The sequence below is a fragment of the Macaca nemestrina genome, chromosome 5, assembly GCF_043159975.1.
Source record: "Macaca nemestrina isolate mMacNem1 chromosome 5, mMacNem.hap1, whole genome shotgun sequence".
In the NCBI taxonomy this organism is placed as follows: domain Eukaryota; kingdom Metazoa; phylum Chordata; class Mammalia; order Primates; family Cercopithecidae; genus Macaca; species Macaca nemestrina.
Window position 1 is genome coordinate 71,610,984 of NC_092129.1, and position 20,751 is coordinate 71,631,734.

Below are 20,751 nucleotides of genomic sequence, written 5' to 3' on the forward strand. Positions count from 1 at the left end.
ACAAACCTGCACGTTATGCACATGTACCCTACAACTTAAAGTATAATAATAATAAATAAATTAAAAAAATAAATAAATAAATAAATAAATAATAAAATAAAATGTAAAAAAAAAAAAAAAAAAAAAAAAAAAAGAACTTGTGGTGTTTTGATAACGGAAGCCAGCTGGGAATTTTGAGCAGGTTGGTGGAATTATCTCAGCTGCATTTTAAGGATCACTGTGGCGACTCTTCTGAAAATACCCTATCCTCCATACATTTGCTTCCCATGGCTTCTAAGAAAACACTGTAGCTGGATTTCCTCCAACTTCACTGGTTGCTCCTTCTCAGACTTTTACTGGCTTTTCTACTCTTCAATCTCTTAATACTGGATTCCCTCCAAGATCAGACCTTGGTCCCTTTCTCTTCTCTGTATATACTTCTTTATTTAATTTCTCCAGTCTCAGAGCTTTAAACATCCCTCTAGATGCGAATGACTCTGATTTTTTATCTCCAGGCTGTACTTCTTTCCTGAGCTCTCTTACCTATTGCCTACTCCACATGTCCTCTTGGATGAGAAAAAGACTCAACATGCCCCAAACTGAATTCCTTAGCTTTCCTCCCAAAGTCACTTCATTGTCTCCTATTCTTAATCGATAGAAACTCTGTTTTTTCACTTGCATAGCCCCCAAATCATAGTGTCATTTATGACTCTTGTTCTTTCACAGTATGCATCTAATGCTGAAAATTGTTCTGCCCTCAAAATGTATTCAGAATCTGTCCATTTCTCACTATCTCTACAGCAACTTCCTTCGTTCAAGGCACTCAAACTGGATGATTGAAACGGTACCCTGGCTTCTGGTCTCCATTCCTAACCCAGTATATTCTCACACAGCAGCCATATCATGAAAATACTGTCATTCCTTTGGGGGAAAGAAAATGGGGCTGGGTGCTATGGCTCATGCGTGTAATTCCAGCACTTTAGGAGGGTGGGCAGATCGCTTGAGCCCAGGAGTTTGAGACCAGCCTGGGCAACACGGTGAAACCCTATCTCTCCAAAAAAATACAAAAATTAGTCAGCTGTGGTGGCCCATGCCTGAAGTCCTACCTACTCAGGAGGCTAAGGTGGAAGGATCACTGGATCCTGGGAGGCAGAGGCTGCAGTGAGCCATGACCACACCACTACACTCCCACCTGGGCAACAGAGCCAGACCCTATCTCAGAAAAAAAAAAAAAACAAAAAAAAACAAAAAAAAAAAAAACAAGAAAGAAAGAGAGAGAGAGAGAGAGAGAGAGAAGAAAGCAAGCAGAAAAGAAAATGGATGAAAAAAGAAGGTTAGAACATTGTAGAGCAAATGCCAAAGTGTGATTAAGGAAAGTGAGGCGGTTCAAAGAAACAATATTGGGGAAAATATACAGGCACAGAAAATACCACAAAATATATAAAACAGTATTTTGAACTATTTTATGCCAATAATTCTGAAGACTTAGTCAAATGCACACATTTTTAGAAAGTATGCATTATCAATATTGACCCAATCGCAATTTTGAGAGCCTGAATATGGGGAGACAACAGTGAAAAAAAGCAACAATTCCCACTTTCATAGAGTTGACATTATAGTGCAGAAAATCAAGCAAAAGATAAGGTAAATGATTAAAACAGGTAACAGTCGAGGTGATGATAAATGCTAACGAGAAACATCAAATGGGAAAGGAGAAGGGGAGTTTGGGAGAAGTTGTAATTTCAAAAGAGGTGTCCAGAAAAGGGTTGATGAAGAGGGGATCTTTTAGTAAAGGCCTTAAAGAGATGAAGAATGTAACAGGAATATCAGTAAGAGGATGTTTCAGACTGAAGGATGAGAACATTCCAGAAGGATGGCAAAGGTAAAGACCTCAAGGTAGGGAATGTGCTTGCCTATTTGATGTCATCTTTCCAATGAGGCTTCACTGACAACCCTATTTAAAATTGCGACGACACCTAATTTCCCCTGTCCTTTTACTTTCTAACCTAAATTTACTTATTTTTTATGTTTATTAATTTTATCTGCCTCCTCTCCCTAGAAGGTAAGTTATCTAAGGGAAGGGATTTTTGTCTGTTTTGCTTACAGATGTATCACAAATGCCTAAAACACTGCTTTGCACACTGAGAAAGCTCAACAGATATTTGTTGAAAGAATAGGGAAGACCAGAAAGATAAAGCCAGGGGAGTAGGAAGGAAATTACAAGTGGCACAATCATAACTCACCCACTGCAGCCTTTAACTCCTGGGCTCAAGCGATCCTCCTGCCTCAGCCTCCCGAGTAGCTGGGACTACAGGCATACACCACTATGCCTGACTAATTTTTTATTTTTTTATTTTTTGTAAAGACAGGGTCTCTCGCTTGGTTGACCAGGTTGGTCTCAAACTTCTGGCTTCATGTGCTTCTCCTGCCTTGGCTTCTCAACATGCTGGAATTACAAGTATGAGCTGCCATGCCCTAAAGAAAGTCTTTCAAGGGTAAAGGGATACCTAAGGGAAATGTTTGTGACAGGTGAGGTAAGAAGACTGAGAAATGGCCGTTGGGTGAGGAATGAGGCAAAGTCTGGTAAACGTGGCATGGTAGATGGCAAGAGAAAAGCTTGATTGGAATGGTTTTTAGAAAGAATGAGAGAAGGGAATTTAGAAAGAAGAAAGAGAACAGAGCCAACTCTCTCAAAGAGCTTTGCTGTAAAAGGAAGGAAGAAAATTGGACAGTAGCTGGAAGGGGAAGTGGGGCTAAGAAAAAGACTTTTTAAGATGAGTTAATGGCAGTATATTTGTATGTGGATGAGAAAACTCCAACAAAGAAAGAAAGAGAAAAAAATATAGAAGGGAGGAAGGACAGGAATTACCTTTTGGAGAGAGGGTGGGATCTAATGTACACATAGAGAGGTTGGCCTCGGCCCAGAGCACAGATGGTTCACCCATAGTAACAGAAGTGAAGAGCGCGTATTCGGGCACAGATGTAAGTAGGTGGGTTGATGTGGCCGTGGGAGCTGGTGGAAATTCTTTTCTGATTGCTTCTATTTTCTCAAAGAAAAAGGAAGTAATGTCATCAGCTAAGAGTGAGGATGGGGAGGAGGTGTGGAAGGTTTGAAGAGACAAGATATGAAATAGTTGTCCCAGAAATGAAGAGGGAATGGAGTCGGGAAATGCCTTCTGATTGCCAGGCACCATTAAGGGCCCACTTGGGTTAGTCATCGAGCCTGGGGGTGTGTTTTTCTCCAGCCACAGTCAGCTACATCTGACTGGAGTGTGTGGGCATCAACTAGGCAGAGAGCTGGCTTTCACCGGCATCATGTTTTTACCAGGACAGTAAAACAAAGTGAAATGTGGACAAGGCAAGCGAGGATGTGGACAAGTGGGGCTTTTATATTGCATTGAAGCAGAGCACAAAGGGAGGTGGTAAAGAGAACAGGATGCAGTGAAAAGATGGTAGGGTAACAGATTATAGGGCACAGAGGAGATGAAGCCTTGTCTGACTGGAGAGGAAGGTACTTGACAAAGAGCTTGTGGAGGGGTCTCATTTGCTGGTGATGAGCACTCTAGGCTATGACTGTGGAGTGAGTGGGGTGTCGGACAGGATCCTGGGGGAAGAGGAGGTCAAGAACCTGAGAGGTCACGATATTGGGAGGATCGTCTCTGGGTTATTGAAGTTATTAAGAATTATGGCATGCATTGTCATCCAGGAAATAAAATCTTCAAGAAGGGATGGAAAGTGACCTAGGTAGGGTTGGTAACTGCAGTAAGGATGTGTAGCAGGTGGCACAGCCTGATGGCTACTTTCACGATTCCTTATGACTGAAAGTCTTACTTTGCCAAATCAATACCAAGAATAATAAATTAGTCAGTATAATCACTTTACAAGTATGATAAGCAATAGCTTTGTGGTCACGTTTTAAGCCTAGTGCTGAAGACAACCTGGATCATCAGTTATGTGACCTTGGGCAAGTCACTTAACCTCTCTCTGCCTACAGTTTCCTCATCAGCAAAAGAGGACAATAATACCTATCTCACATCCGTCATGTTAAGTGTTTGGTAAAAATCAAACACTTAACATGGTTAAGGACTGAAACATGGTTAAGTCCTCCATAATAGGAGGTTATTGTTATTTTTATAGATATTGTTATTGTTATTGTTATTTTTATTGTTATTGTTATTTTTATAGATAACTGAACATTAGGGTAACCGGAAAATAGAAGAGATAATACAGGTACACTATGTTTTGCAGAATAAATATGTTCTAATATATACATACATATATATGTTAATTTTTCAGAAATAGTAAAACAAAACCATTGGCAGAACCATTCACAAAGTGAACTCTTGGAAACACACATTTAAAAATTGATCTGAATCCAACTTGCAAGCATTGCCTATGCATTAAGTGTTGAAAATTGTGTTGTTTTTTAAAAAGTTGTGAAGAATGAAAAAAGAATGAAAAAAAAAACAAGCATTGCAACTTTAATAGCCTGTTCAAGTTTTCTTGACAAAAATCAGAATTACTTTTTAGACCAAGATGGGAAGACAATATTCCCAAACATTTTGGTCATGCATCAGTGAGTCCTAAATTGTGATTTTCCCAATTTATTGCATCTTCAAGTCAGCCCAATACACCAGCATAGAGCTGTTACATCAAATCGAGGGACTGAGTTAGTGACATTGAGGAAACTTATAATTTTTAGTTGTTTTAATAAGTCAAACTTGGCCAAGCGTGGTGGCTCACACTTGTAATCCCAGCACTTTGGGAGGCTGAGGCAGGTGGATCACTTGAGGTCAGGAGCTCGAGGCCAGCCTGGTCAACATGGTGAAACCCCATCTCTACTAAAAATACAAATATTAGCCAGGCGTGTTATCAGGTGCCTGAAATCCCAGCTACATGGGAGACGGAGGCAGGAGAATCACTTGAACCTGGGAAGCAGAGGTTGCAGTGAGCTGAGATCACACCATTGCACTCCAGCCTGGGAGCAAAAAAGCGAGTCTCCATTTCAACAATAATAATAATAATAATTCAAACTTTTCACCCTCAAAGCTTAGCTTATTATAGTCTTCTAATATATATTTTTCAATAAATGAGAATTGATCTTAAAATTGACAATTTAATTGTTTTATGAGCTACTTTAAGTACCCATGCCCAGGCCTAGCAAAAGTTCCTACCTCAATAAAAAGATCATTCTAATATTCACCTTGAACCTGGCCTGAGCCCCTACCTACCTCTGCTTTTTACTTTTATCTCTTTATTACATTCCTTGGTTTTCTCTTAAGTCTAGCCCTTTCTGGGTTTTTGTTTGTTTGTTTGCCTCAGATAACCATTTTCTCCAACTCCTGCCCCTCTATCTCTCCCTGATCCACTCACTTCATTTCTGGTTTGTATGCCTTCTTCACTAGCCTTTGGCAGAGAGATTGTTCTAGCTGTATTCTTGGGGGCTGGCACAGGGTCTGTCTCTCACTCTGTCTCTCAAGGGAGCTAGAAGGGCTCATGAAGGGCCTGAAATCATATAGCCATGGAAACATGTAGACAGCATGTGCATTGGCCAACTTAGGACTCACTCCCCCATAGGAGATGTTACTGTCTATAATGTGCCTTCAATTAACATTTTTACAAATCGTTATAATTAACTAGTAAATAGCAGTTACATTGTCAGACATTTTCTCTATGGTGGGACATTGAAGTCAAAGTTAAGGGTATTATATAAAGAACAACTGTGTAGATGTTTCTCAGACCTCTAGATTGGAGGCACCACAAATGCCTGGACCTTGTCTGTGCCCCTCACCTGTTGCCCTCGAGCTGAAGACCTGCACATAGTAGGAATATTTGCTACCATGCCTATTTGCTGAATTCATGTATTTAACTCCCAATTACTATACATTGTACCTTTCATTTAAAATTCTAAAGTGACTTCTTCTGTATCAAATATTTACGTCAATTAAAATAGTTTCATATGTAGGTAACAGGTACACTAGAATCCTAATCACCACCATTATGCAACATACTCATGTAACAAACATGCACACGTACCCCCTGAATCTAAAATTTAAAAATTAATAAATAAATGCCAGTTAAGGTAAAAAAAAAAGTTTAAATTAAAAAGTTTTACATGAAAAAAATTATTGTATGTTATATAGGCTTAATTGCTAATTTGTTAAAGATGTTATTGTTTGTGTAATATTGTTTTCACACTTTCCTCCATTTTTAATATACTGGGGTGGTCTCAGAATTGACATGGCCCAGGTGTTTCTATGCTTTTGAGAAACCTTAACCTGATTCAATCCCAGGAAAATTCTTGTGACTTGATCTCATATGATGCCTGAACTCTGGGTCCCTTATGGCATAGCTGCCCCCACATTAGGGCACTAAGGCACAGACAAGCTGGCCCAGCTTTTATATGTGAGTATCTGCACAGATGAAGAAGACCCCAAAGTCATGGCATGTGAGAAGTCAGATGACAGAGAGTTTAGATCAGCAACTTTAAAAGTGTCCAAAGGCACTGAGTACTGGAAAAGGCCAAGAAGAAATGGAGGCAGGACCCTGAGTGACGGCCTCTGCAGACCATCAAATCTTGCTGTGGCCATCGGGTTCAATAAGTTTGTCTGAGGTTGAGTCTGTTGAGTTGAAACTGCCAAGATTGGCAATGGCATCGTATCTCTGTGTCTCTGTATCTCTAGCTCCAAAAGTAAAGCCTCAGAGAGGCATAAAATAAAATCTGTCATAGATTTGCTTTATGATCTTGTCTAGATATAGAACAGTATATTTCCTTGGGGTAATTTTTTTTAAAATATCAATAATTTGGCAGAAAATACATAGGGGCTATATATTGCCCATGTGTAGTCAAGAGCAGAAATCTCTGTTTTTCACATATGCAGTAATACTCCACCACACTACAGAAAATGAAGTATACGAATTCAAATGCATAAAATGCAAGATTGCGTTAATGTGATGTTAATGAAAAACAGCATGTTTAGTTAGGCCTGTAGTATCACAAAACACAAAGAGAAAGTATATTGGAAACTATACCATATACAACTGATCATATATTAAGTTTAAAATGACCCAAATGACTAAGAGACCATCAAACCCTAACCCCACCACTTCCTACAGCCTCCACTCCTTCTACCCCCACCCCACAGCACCAGGACATAAGAACTTTTGCCTGCCTTCCTTTGAGAATGGAGGCAGAAATGAGGTCTGGAGCCAAGGCCAGCCACATTATTATGTAGATGCATACCATCTCTGCGCTTATCTTTTGAAAAATAACATACAACAACAGAAATAACCAAGATAGCTGCAGATGAAAAAAACACCACACAGGTATGGAAAATATCTCAGGAAATCAACCTACTGGAACTGTCATTAACCAGTGTAAGAAAGAAACATTCAAATTAGAGAACTCTAAGAAGGTGTGACATCTCTGGTCATGTAGAATGAATACTTGTGGCGTTCCCAACAGGTCAGGTTGTAACTAGGCTACCTCTCCAGACCACACTAGGGCTGTTATGCTGCAAGGTTTTCCGACCAGAATTTTTACCTTATGTTGCTCAAGTTTCCGTTGTATCGTGTTTGCTGTTTCCTCGTGGACCTGCTGAATGGTTATTTCCTCTCTCAGGGCCACCTCCGCTCTGTACAGCCAGGCACCTATGGTGCCCAGAGGTGCAGGAAGAGATTTATCAAGCTGTATATGCCAGTCAAAGAGCTAAAATTTAAAAAGCAGAAAAGTAAAATATCTTTAATACAGATGACAATTTATAAAATTACCCCCAAATAATAGTAAACCATACATAAAGCTTTAAGTTAATGATTTCAGGCTAAGTTAATAAATATCAAATAAGCAAATGTCTGTGTTCTGAGTTTGATACTTTAGGGATGGGGAGAAAATTACAGTTACAAGCAAATTTTGAGGAAACTCAAAATACATCTTAAACATGGAAGATTATTAGAAGTGTAAGAAATTTTCCTCTTACAGGAGTAGCATAAAGCACCCACTGACTTTCAGTGTGGCTTTTGCTGAAAGGGAAGGGATCAGGTTTGCTGACATGCTTGGAGGACGCAGCAGTTATACACTTGGCTGATGTGTATCTTGGTCTTCGGAATGAGAATCCCATTAAAACCTCCCACATGATCAGAACAAGTCCAGAAAAATGAGGATTATCTAAGCAGCTCTGGACAAAGATGGATTTAAAAGATTCTTTCTATAATCCTATGATTGTCTACCCTTCTCTCCATCTCTTTCATTTTACCCAATTGTCAGACACATTTCCTAGCTTCCTGGAATGCCAGGTGGGATGAGTGCAGGTGCTTAGGAACTAGTCTATTCTTTAATGGAGTCACTAGAAAAAAATGAGACTATCAAAAAAAAATTTGGCTGGGTGCAGTGGCTCACTCTCGTAATCCCAGAAATTTGGGATGCCAAGATGGGTGAGATGCTTGAACCCAGGAAGTTAAGACCAGCCTGGGCAATATAGTGAGATCTCATCTCTATTAAAAAAAAAAAAAAAATTTAGCCAAGCATGGTGGTAGGTAATGCCTGTGGTCCCAGATACTCGGGTGGTTGAGGTAGGAGGATTGCCTGAGCCGAGGAGGTTGAAGCTGCAGTGAGTTGTGATTGTGCCACTGCACTTTAGCCTGGGTGACAGAGCAAGGCACTATCTCAAAAATAAAATTAAAAAAAATAAAGAACATATGGTAAATTCAAGACAAATATTCTTATTAGTGATTCCGGGGGCTTGAAATCTTGGTATTTAAGCATGAAGAATATGAATATGAAAGATACTGAGCAGTTTTCCTTCAGATGAGTGATCAATCAGATAAAAAGAGATGTTGAATGAAAGAATATAAAACTGTATGTCAACACAGGAAGGTCATTAACTTTGATGAAACATGATTTTGGAATACGGGGAGTTGCCGTGGTTCCATTCTGGAGAATCTGCTACAAGACCAGAGAGTCACCTCTTCTAAACCACCCAGAAGGAAGTTGTGTAAAGTGTGAAGTGATTCAGATGGTCTCAAGATTTTAATCTATCATCGAGTCAATGGCTGATATCACATACACGGAAGCCAAAGCAAGAAAATAGCTGTTAAACCAAAGACTTGCATTAACTTACAGGAAAACCAGACAAGGAGGCAAAGATTCTCCCCTAGTTAAGTCTTTCTAGCCTCAGACAGAGGCAGTAGAACCTGTTGTCATATCACTGTGTAGAAACAGATGATGAAAAATATTCTTTTCTGAATTTATTAAACCCCAATAAAACTAATTGAGGAAGAACTCACCCTGGAAGTCACTCTATCCCAAGATTGTTTTACCAATGCTTGGTCAAGTGACAATTTACCATCTCTATGTAATGGTTGTACTAAATGTTCAATCTGTTTCCTCTTCATTTCATATTGAACTCTGAAGTGCTTAAATGACTAAAAGAGGAAAAACAGCAACAGTATGGCAATGAGTCAAAAACAGCAAAAGCAAAGGAAAGCACATTTCCTAAATAACAACCTTTTCTATTTGGATAACACTCGATATATGTTACTGATAATAACAATGATAGTTATGTTACTAATAGCAGCTGTTATTCATCAAGCCCTGACATAGCTTGACCCTGTGCTAAGTGCTTTCTGCATATTATCCTCTCTGGTTCTCCCCATCACCCTACAACATAGACATGCATTATTATCCTGAAGCCCAGAAATGACTTACCAAGGACAAGTAGTAGAGGTAGGACTAAAGCCTAGGATTTCTCATTTCCAGTAAAGTAATTTATGTACCAGCATACGTTTGTCAGGAGATCATAGTAAACAGGAGTATAAATCTTAGCTAATAATCAAGATAGTTGCTTTATTTCAAGTACCAAACAATTTACAAATAGAAATTGCATATATGGAAATAATGCAGAATGAAAGCTGTCTAGATTTGTGCTTAAGTAAGCCTGCATAAAGAGGTTTACTGTAGGGGACCATGCTTATATGATAATCCTTTGCTTTAATTTCATGGTATTAAAATATTAAGCATGTCACCGTACAGTTGACATCAATTTATTATATGTAGACTTAACTATAAGCTTAATGCTAACATTAAAACAATTTTTAAAGTTTTATATTTTACATTAATTAAATTAACACATCCTAAAGTGTGACTCCAAATCTAAACATAAAATTAAAATATCATTAAAATGTGCAGTTATGTTACAGAACAGGAGAATGGCCCCACAAAAGTTAGCAGATAACACAACTAAAAGAATTTCAAAATTATAAACAAACATGTAAATTCACATGAAGAACACTGGGGGGAGATAGTGAACTACAATTTTACCTACAAGTTTTTCTTCCATTTTCTCTAACTGAATGGAATTTTAAAAATACTGAAACATAGGCTGGGCACGGTGGCTCACGCCTGTAACCCCAGCACTTTCAGAGATCAAGGTGAGCGGATCACGAGGTCAAGAGATTGAGACCATCCTGGCCAACATGGTGAAACCCCGTCTCTATTAAAAACACAAAAATTAGCTGAGGGTAGTGGCGCACGCCTGTAGTTCCAGCTACTCAGGAGGCTGAAGCAGGAGAATTGCTTGAACCTGGGAGGCAGAGGTTGCAGTGAGCTGAGCTCACGATCATGCCACTGCACTCCAGTTTGGTGACAGAGTGAGACTCTAAGAAAATATATAAAATAAAAAAATAATAAAATAAATAAAAAATAAAAATAAACCAAAACACAAAATCAACTTTTAAATTTTATTCCACAGGATTCTGAGTGAAAAAACTGGAAAATACAGCATTTACTCTATCGATTGAAAGAGATTTAAAATGCTGATTACATAATGTAAAGATGAAATGAAATTTTCCCTAAATTCAGATTTCAGGTAGTCTCTAAATCTATTTTTAAGAGACTAGTGATCACCTTTGGACTGAAAGGAGTGTTTCTGTTTTTTGCTTTTCTAAGCCTTTATTTCCCTCACCAACTAGCATCTATGTAACAGGTAGCTTTATAACTTGAGATTTATTTTTTGATAATTGATGCCAAACCTAAACCTCATCAGTCGACTAAATAAGTATATTCACTCTGTTCTTGCAATTCTTTTCTCCATTTACTGGCTTAATCATTTTTTAATGGATCTCAGCCCAGAAAATTTTATTTTGGGGAAAAAAGCTCACATTGAATTTCAAAGCAAAAGAGTACATGCATATTAACCACATATTTATTGCTTTGCTAAGTTGGACAAATATAATATTGATGCTATCATCCATCTAAATTCAGGCATATCTTAAAGATACGATTACGCAAAATCACTAATGCCATAGATAAATCTTTTGTCTACCATGTTGAAGTTCTCACATTATTTGACCTTTTTCTGTAGCAGAAATGACTGAAATATGATGGTGAGTAGAATATATTGCAGAATATAATTCAGAATATACTACACTTAATTTTGCCACTAAAATGGAGTGATGTTTTACATTGGAAAAAGTGATAATGCTGCATCAAATAAATCAAAATTTTTATTAATTTTTATTTTTTCTTCAACTTTTGTTTTAAGTTCTAGGGTACATGTCCAGGAAGATTTGTTACATAGGTAATCATGTGCCATAGTGGTTTGCTGCACGGATCAACCCATCACCTAGGTACTAAGCCCAGCATCCATTAGCTATTCCTCCTGATGCTCTCCTTCTCCTACACAGGCCCCAATGTGCGTTGTTTCTCCATGTGTCCATGTGTTCTCATTGTTCAGCTCCCATTTATAAGTGAGAACACGCAGGGTTTGGTTTTCTGTTCCTGCATTAGTTTGCTGAGGATAATGACTTCCAGTTCCATCCATGTCCCTGCAAAGGGCATGATCTTGTTCCTTTATATGGCAGCCTAGTCTTCCATGGTGTATATGTACCACATTTTATTTCTCCAGTCTACATTGATGGGCATTTGGGTTGATTCTGTGTCTTTGCTATTGAAATCACACTTTTTAAATGGGAACAAACTGTGTTTTGTGTCTTGGAAATGAAAATCAGAAGCAGAAGTCCAATTAATGACACTGTAGTCAGACTGGGGAAAAACTGAGCTCAACTTGAATGCAATGGTGTTGGACTAGGCAGGTCGCAGCCGAAACTGATCCCTTTAATGGACCTCCAATACTCATGTTGCAATCCTTTATTAAATTCAGCTTATTTTATAGTAGTTTTCAATTTGACTCAACTCTCTGTTCTTGGTAGATTTTTGTGTTAGATGACATCTACAAGATCATGAGTTCTATAAACACAAAGACTCCACATTTGTTTTCCAAGTCATCTATAAGACCGAGTTATGGGAAAGTGATGAAGCCTCAGTGCTCCATATATAGTATGGATACAATGCAACTTAAGATTATCTACACACGTCAGAAATACAATTATTAAATTATATGCAAACTTAGGGTAACGAATATTATGTCTTTAAAGACTTTTTCCCATTAATGTAATTCGAAGCATTAAACAGAGATCAAATGACATATATAAATCTTAGTCAAAAGTAGCTTTTGAAAAATTCAAAAAGCTTTTCCATACATTACCTGATATTTATCCTGTAAATTTGATTCCACCATCTGTGCTCTTGTCAAATCTCTCTCAAATTGTTCTATCCAAACTTTCATTTCCTTCAAAATTAGCCTGTCTTCTCTCTGGAAACAGGGAGACATAATAATTTTATTAGTATCTGTGCATTTATTTAATTGCTGATTAATACCTGATTGATTCTAGAAGATACTTAATATTTAGTAAGTCCCAACTGTCTCTGAAAAATTTTCTTTCTCCTCACCCCCACACCTTTAGGACAGTAAGAAGCAAAAGTTAACTCTAGAAAAATATCTTAGTTATCTTATTGAATAATGAAATTAACCAACTCCATTTTTTTTTTGGCCAAGTAACACTAATTTAATAAAGAAAATGTGCCCAGGAGGGAATTTCCTAAGTACACAAAAAATAAGAGTCATAGCTGGAGTAGAAACACAGTCCTGTGAGTTGCTTCCTAACCCAAGGCCATTGGTAACCCAGAGGACAGTTCTAGAAGGGGTTCATTTTGACTGAATTTGAGGAGTTACACCCAAAATACCATTGGGTGACTTGTCTATATTACTATTTAAACTGATATTAGGTATTACAATCTCCATGTGGACAGAAAACACCTTTATCTGGTTCAATACGGTATTCCCAGACCCTGGGAACATGATACCTTTTAGAGATGTACCAAGTTATTTGGTGAATAAATGTATCCAGGTCACTACTCATCTCAAAAATGAAAAATAAAATTGGGATTTTCATACTTATTTTCACAAATAATGACAAGCACCATTATATAATAGCATTGATTTAGTGAAAATATCCTGACACTCCATCAAGATGTAGTGTCTCATAAGAACGTCAAGTATTCATAACCATACTGAACATGGTTTTTCGGCATTTACAAAACAGCTTTCAACTCCACCATCTCACTCGCTGCTGACAGTGCTGTGACACAGGTAAAATGACTGTCCCCCTTGGCAGGTGATGTTTCAGAGTGGAAAGAATGCCACTTATGGAGACAGGCCAAACTGGTTTCAAATTCTGGCTCTACCACGCATTAGCTCTGTGAGCTTGGTGTGTCCTTTTTTTTTTTTTTTTTCTTAATCTCTCTACTGTTGTACTACAGGATGTACTACATGGTGTGTTGAATCATCACGCACCTTTTCAATGATTTTGATGAGAATTAGAGGTAATCTGTGTAGCATGTCTAGTACCGAGGTTGTCACATTCTCATGATCCATGCCTTCTCTCACTTTCTTGTCTTGCAAAAGCAGTCATCTTCTGCCTAAACACTTACCACATTTTCCCCTGAATAATGCCTTTTTCAGAACTTGGCTCAGGCACAACCTACTCTAGGAAGCTTTTTCTAACCCAGAAGTCTGAGTGAGGGCATCTGTCTCCTATGCCAGTGGTTCTCACACTTAGTACACACTAGAATCATCTGAGGGGCTTAGAAAAACACAAATTGCTGGGCAGCACCCACAGAGTTTCTGGCTGAGTAGATGTAGAGTAGAGCCAAAAATCCGTATGTCTAAGTTCCCAGGTGAATCTGATGCTGCTGGTGAAGGAACCATATATTGAGAACACTTTTCTATGATCCTGTGACAACCTCAGCACTAATATTCACCCAAATGCATTTGGGTGATAAAGTCAGCCCTCTGTGTCCTTAGATTCAATCAATAGCAGATTGAAAATATTCAGAAAATAATAAAAATAACAATACAGCAATAAAGATAATACAAACAAAATACAACACAGTATAACAACTATTTATTTATTTATTTATTTATTTATTGAGACGGAGTCTCGCTCTGTCGCCCAGGCTAGAGTGCAGTGGCCAGATCTCAGCTCACTGCAAGCTCCGCCTCCCGGGTTTATGCCATTCTCCTGCCTCAGCCTCTCGAGTAGCTGGGACTACAGGCGCCCACCACCTCGCCCGGCTAGTTTTTTGTATTTTTTTAGTAGAGACAGGGTTTCATCGTGTTAGCCAGGATGGTCTCTATCTCCTGACCTCGTGATCCACCCGTCTCGGCCTCCCAGAGTGCTGGGATTACAGGCTTGAGCCACTGCGCCCGGCCAACAACTATTTAAATAGCATTTACATTGTGTTAGGTATTATACATAATCTAGAGATTAAAGTATATGGGAGGATATGTGTAAGTTAAATGCAAAGACTATGCTATTTTATATCAGGAATCTGAGCATCATGAATTTTGCTATCTTGGGGGGTCCTGGAACCAATCACTTGTGAATATCTAGGGACAGCTGTACAAAATCCTTGTCAGGCCTCTGAGCCCAAGCCTGCACGTATACATCCAGATGGCCGAGGCAACTGAAGAACCACAAAAGAAGTGAAAATGGCTGATTCCCGCCTTAACTGATGACATTGGATGATTGTGATTTGTTCCTGCCCCACCCTAACTGACCAATTGACCTTGTGAAATTCCTACTTCTGGACAATGAATCTCAGAAGCTCCCCACTGAGCACCTTGTAACCCCCACCCCTGTCCACAAGAGAAAAACCCCCTTTGACTGCAATTTTCCACTACCCACCCAAATCCTATAAAACTGTCCCACCCTTATCTCCCTTTGCTGACTCCTTTTTCAGACTCAGTCTGCCTGCACCCAGGTGATTAAAAAGCTTTATTGCTCACACAAAGTCTGTTTGGTGGTCTCTTCACACGGATGCACGTGACATTTGGTGCTGAAGACCCAGGACAGGGGGACTCCTTCAGGAGACCGGTCCCCTGTCCTCACCCTCACTCTGTAAGGAGATCCACCTATGACCTCGGGTTCTCAGGCCAGCCCAAGGAACATCTCACCAATTTCAAATCAGGTAAGTGGTCTTTTCACTACCTTCTCCAGTCTCTCTCGCTACCTTTCAATCTCCCTTTCCTTCCAATTCCAGCTGTTTTTCCTCTGTAGTAGAGACAAAGGAGACACATTTTATCTGTGGACACAAAACTCCGGTGTGGGTCACGGACTCAGGAAGACAGGCTTCCCTTGGTGTTTAATCACTGCGGGGACGCCTGCCTGATTATTCACCCACATTCCACTGGTGTCTGATCACCACAGGGATGCCTGCCTTGGTCATTCACCCACATTCCCTTGGTGGCAAGTCAATTGCAGGGATGCCTGCTTTGGCTGCTCACCCACATTACAGCCCAGGGCTGCTCACCACCCACTTCTCTGTGTCTCTACCTTTCACTTTACACTTACCTCCTTCACTATGGGCAAGCTTCCACCCTCCATTCCCCCTTCTTCTCCCTTAGCCTGTGTTCTCAAGAACTTAAAACCTCTTCATCTCACACCTGACCTAAAACCTAAATGCCTTCTTTTCTTCTGCAACACCGCTTGGCCTCAATACAAACTCAACAATGGTTCTAAATGGCCAGAAAACAGCACTTTTGATTTCTCCATCTTACAAGACCTGGATGATTTTTGTCGAAAAATGGGCAAATGGTCTGAGGTGCCTGATGTCCAGGCATTCTTTTACTCATCAGTCCCTCCCTAGTCTCTGCTCCCAGTGCAACTCATCCCAAATCTTTCTTCTTTCTCTCCTGTCTGTTCCTTCAGCCTCCACCCCAAGCTCTGAGTCCTTTGAATCCTCCTTTTCTACGGACCCATCTGACCTCTCCCCTCCTCCTCAGGCTGCTCCTCACCAGGCTGAGTCAGGTCCCAATTCTTCCTCAGCCTCCGCTCCCCCACCCTATAATCCTTCTATCACCTCCCCTCCTCACACCCAGTCTGGCTTACAGTTTCGTTCCACGACTAGCCCTCCCCCACCTGCCCAACAATTTCCTCTTACAGAGGTGGCTGGGGCTCAAGGCATAGTCAAGGTTAACCCTCCTTTTTTTTAATCTGACCTCCCCCAAATCAGTTAGTGTTTAGGCTCTTTTTCACCAAATATAAAACCCCAGCCCAGTTCATGGCCTGTTTTGCAGCAACCCTTAGACAGTTTACTGCCCTAGACCCAGAGGGGCCAGAAGGTCGTCCTATTCTCAATATGCATTTTATTACCCAACCCACTCCCAACATTAGAAAAAGCTCCAAAAATTAGATTCCGGCCCTCAAACCCCACAACAGGACTTAACCTCGCCATCAAGGTGTACAATAATAGAGAGAGCCAAGCAGCAGTCTGTTTCTGAGTTGCAATTACTTGCCTCCACTGTAAGAGAAACCCCAGCCACATTTCCAGTACACAAGAACTTCAAAACACCTAAACCACAGTGGCCAGGCGTTCCTCCAGGACCTTCTCCCCCAGGATCTTGCTTCAAGTGCCAGAAATATGGCCACTGGACCAAGGAATGCCCACAGTCCAGGATTCCTCCTAAGCTGTGTTCCATCTGTGCAGGAACCCACTGGAAATTGGACTGTCCAACTTGCCTGGCAGCCACTCCCAGAGCCCCTGGAACTCTGGCCCAAGACTCTCTGACTGACTCCTTCTCAGATCTTCTCAGCTTAGCAGCTGAAGACTGACACAGCCCGATCACCTCGGAAGCCTCCTGGACCATCACAGACGCTTTAGGTAACTCTTACAGTGGAAGGTAAGTCCGTACTCTTCTTAATCAATACGGAGGCTAACCACTCCACATTACCTTCTTTCCAAGGGCCAGTTTACCTTGCCCCCATAACTGTTGTGGGTATTGATGGCCAGGCTGCTAGACCTCTTAAAACTCCCCCAGTCTGGTGTCAACTTGGAAAACATTCTTTAATGCATTCTTTTTTAGTTATCCCCACCTGCCCAGTTCCCTTATTAGGTCGAGACATTTTAACTAAATTATCTGCTTCTCTGACTATTCCTGGGCTACAGCCACATCTCATTGCCACTCTTTCCCCTGTTCAAAACCTCCTTCACGACTTCCTCTTGTATCCCCCTACCTTGACACACAAGTATGGGACACCTCTACTCCCTCCCTAGCAACCGATCACACGCCCATTACTATCCCATTAAAGCCTAATCACCCTTACCCTGCTCAACACCAGTATGCCATCCCACAACAGGCTTTGAGAGGACTAAAGCCTGCCCAGGATCTTCACCTTATCGACGAAATTGTTTTGCCTATCCACCACATGGTGCCAAACCCATATACTCTCCTATCCTCAATACCTCCCTCCACAACCCATTATTCTGTTCTGGATTTCAAAGATGCTTTCTTTACTATTCCTTTACACCCTTCATCCCAGCCTCTCTTCGCTTTCATTTGGACTGAACGTGACACCCATCAGTCTCAGCAACTTACCTGGGCTGTACTGCTGAAGGCTTCAGGGACAGCCTCCATTACTTCAGTCAAGCCCTTTTTCATACTTTACTTTCTGTCCATCTGCTTCTCACTTTATTCAATATTTTGACGACCTTCTACTTTATAGCCCCTCCTACAAATCTTCCTAACAGGAACCCTCCTATTCCTCCAACATCTATTCTCAAAAGGATATTGCAACTCCCCCGCCAAAGCCCAAATTTCTTCCTCATCCATTACCTATCTCAGCATAATTCTTCATAGAAACATACATGCTCTCCCTGCTGATTGTGTCTGGCTAATCTCCCAAACCCCAGCCCCTTCTACAAAGCAACAACTCCTTTCCTTCCTAGGCATAGTGAGGTACTTTCGTCTTTGGATATCTGGTTTTGCCATCCTGACTAAACCATTATATAAACTCACAAAAGGAAACCCAGCTGACCCCATAGATCCTAAATCCTTTCCCCACTCCTCTTTCTCTTCCTTAAAAACAGCCCTAAAAGCTGCTCCCACGCTAGTTCTCCCTAACTCATCCCAACCCTTTTCATTACACGCAGCCAAAGTACAGGGCTGTGTGGCTGGAATTCTTACACAAGAGCCGGGACTGTGCCCTGTAACCTTTCTGTCCAAACAACTTGACCTCACAGTTCTGAGCTGGCCCTCATATCTGTATGCAGTGGCAGCTGCCACTTAAATACTTTTAGAGGCCCTCAAAATCACAAGCTATGCTCCACTTACAATCTACAGTTCCCATAACTTTCAAAATCTATTTTCCTCCTCACACCTGATGCGTATACATTCTGCCCCCCAGTTCCTTCAACTGTACTCACTATTTGTTGAATCTCCTACAGTTACCATTGTTTCTGGCCTGGACTTCAATCTGGCCTCCCACATTATTCCTGATACCACACCTGACCCCCATGACTGTATCTCTCTGATCCACTTGGTATTCACTCCATTTCCCCATATTTCCTTCTTTCCTGTTCCTCACCCTTATCACACTTGATTTATTGATGGCAGTTCCACCAGGCCTAATCACCACTCACCAGCAAAGGCAGGCTATTCTATAGTATCTTCCACACCTACCATTTAGGCTACTGCTCTGCCCCCCTCCACTACCTCTCAGCAAGCTGAACTCATTGCCTTAACTCAGGCCCTCACTCTTGCAAAGGGACTACACATCAATATTTATACTGACTCTAAATATGCCTTCCATATCCTGCACCACCATGCTGTTATATGGGCAGAAAGAGGTTTCCTCACTACACAAGGATCTTCCATCATTAATGCCTCTTTAATAAAAACTCTTCTCAAGGCTGCTTTACTTCCAAAAGAAGCTGGAGTCCTTCACTGCAAAGGCCATCAAAAGGCCTCAGACCCCATTGTTCAAGGCAACAATTATGCTGATAAGACAGCTAAAGAAGCAGCCGGTATTCCTACTTATGTCCTCACGGCCAGTTTTTCTCCTTCTCATCAGTTACTCCTACTTACTCTCTCACTGAAGTTTCCACCTATCAATCCCTCCCCACTCAAGGCAAATGGTTCCTGGACCAAGAAAAATTCCTCCTTCCAGCCTTACAGGCTCATTCCATTCTATCATCCTTTCATAACCTCTTCCATGTAGGTTACAAGCCACTAGCCCACCTCTTAGAACCTCTCATTTCCTTTCCATCGTGGAAATCTATCCTCAAGGAAATTACTTCTCAGTGTTCCATTTGCTATTCTACCACTCCTGAGGAATTTCTCAGGCCCCCTCCCTTCCCTACACATCAAACTCAGGGGTTTGCCCCTGCCCAGGACTGGCAAATTGACTTTACCCACATGCCCCAAGTCAGGAAACTAAAATACCTCTTGGTCGGGGTAGACACTTTCACTGGATGGGTAGAGGCCTTTCCCTCAGGGTCTAAGAAGGCCACCGTGGTCATCTCCTCCTTTCTGTAGACATAATTTCTCGATTTAGCCTCCCCCTCTATCTAGTTGTTCCATCAATGCCCATTACAACCTCTAATGGCTGCTGCCCTAGCTGGATCCCTAGTGTTAGACATCAGTTCTAAATTTCTTTTCAAAGAATCACTATGTCAGTAGGTTCAATTCTTTGCCTTCTACTTTTAAACTTAACTTCCTCATAAAGCAACCTTTTTCGATTACCTGCTCCACCCTGACTCATTTCAATGACCTGCTCCACCCTCACTCATTCTGATTACCTGCTCCACCCTGACTCATTCTGATTATTTGCTCTGTCCTGACTCATTCTGATTACCTGCTCTGTAACCATTTTTCCCACCAAACTACTCACCCCGTCACTCTCTTTAAATTAGTCAGTCGAAATTAGTTTAGCCTGTAAAGTCTAACCCCAGCCAATAGGGGAACGACACAGCAGCAGGGGCCACAGTGCATCAGGGATAAGAACCCCTTCCCCTCCTTTGTCCGAGTGTGCGCTCACCATTGCTCCATCTGTAAGGGCACACCCTTCTATAGAAGTACCTTGCCTTGCTGAGAATTAAAAAGAAAATTTTATATTTGAGTGCTATTTCTTTTGCAGCACAGAAACTTTATCTATAAGTCTGGTTACAAGACACCTCTTTTAGTACTCCTCATCTTTTCACTTTGCATTTCCAGTTTTGCCTTGTACAAGGTCTCTTCTTCCTCTGTGGCTCGTCTACCTACATGTGTCTACCTGCTAATTGGACAGGCACATGCACACTAGCTTTCCTTACTGCCAAAATTCAATTTGCAAATAGGACCGAACAGCTTCCTCTTCCCCTCATGATGCCAACATTTCACCACTATTTTGTTTTATTTTTCTTACTAATATAAGAAGACAGGAATAGGCCTCGACTTACTGCTGAAAAAGGAGAATTCTGTATATTTTTAGATGAAAAGTGTTGTTTTTACCTAAATCAATCTGGCCTGGTATATGACAACATAAAAAAACTCAAGGATAGAGTCCAAAAACTCACCAACCAAGCAAATAATTATGCTGAACCCCCTTGGACCCTCTCTA

At 40.7% G+C, this 20,751-nt stretch overlaps 1 protein-coding gene across 15 annotated transcripts in view; it reads right to left on the reverse strand.

Annotated features, from left to right (window-relative positions):
• The window catches only part of LOC105489042 (spectrin repeat containing nuclear envelope protein 1), a 536,331-nt gene that overhangs the window by 367,091 nt on the left and 148,489 nt on the right, over nucleotides 1-20,751 (reverse strand). For all 15 annotated transcript variants that reach the window (XM_011753636.2, XM_011753647.3, XM_011753641.2 and 12 more), the window contains 3 exons: nucleotides 12,519-12,626; nucleotides 9,262-9,399; nucleotides 7,523-7,687 (listed from right to left, as the gene is read on the reverse strand). In XM_011753636.2, coding sequence (XP_011751938.2) covers nucleotides 7,523-7,687; nucleotides 9,262-9,399; nucleotides 12,519-12,626 — 411 coding nt within the window. The remainder of the gene's footprint in view (nucleotides 1-7,522; nucleotides 7,688-9,261; nucleotides 9,400-12,518; nucleotides 12,627-20,751) is intronic.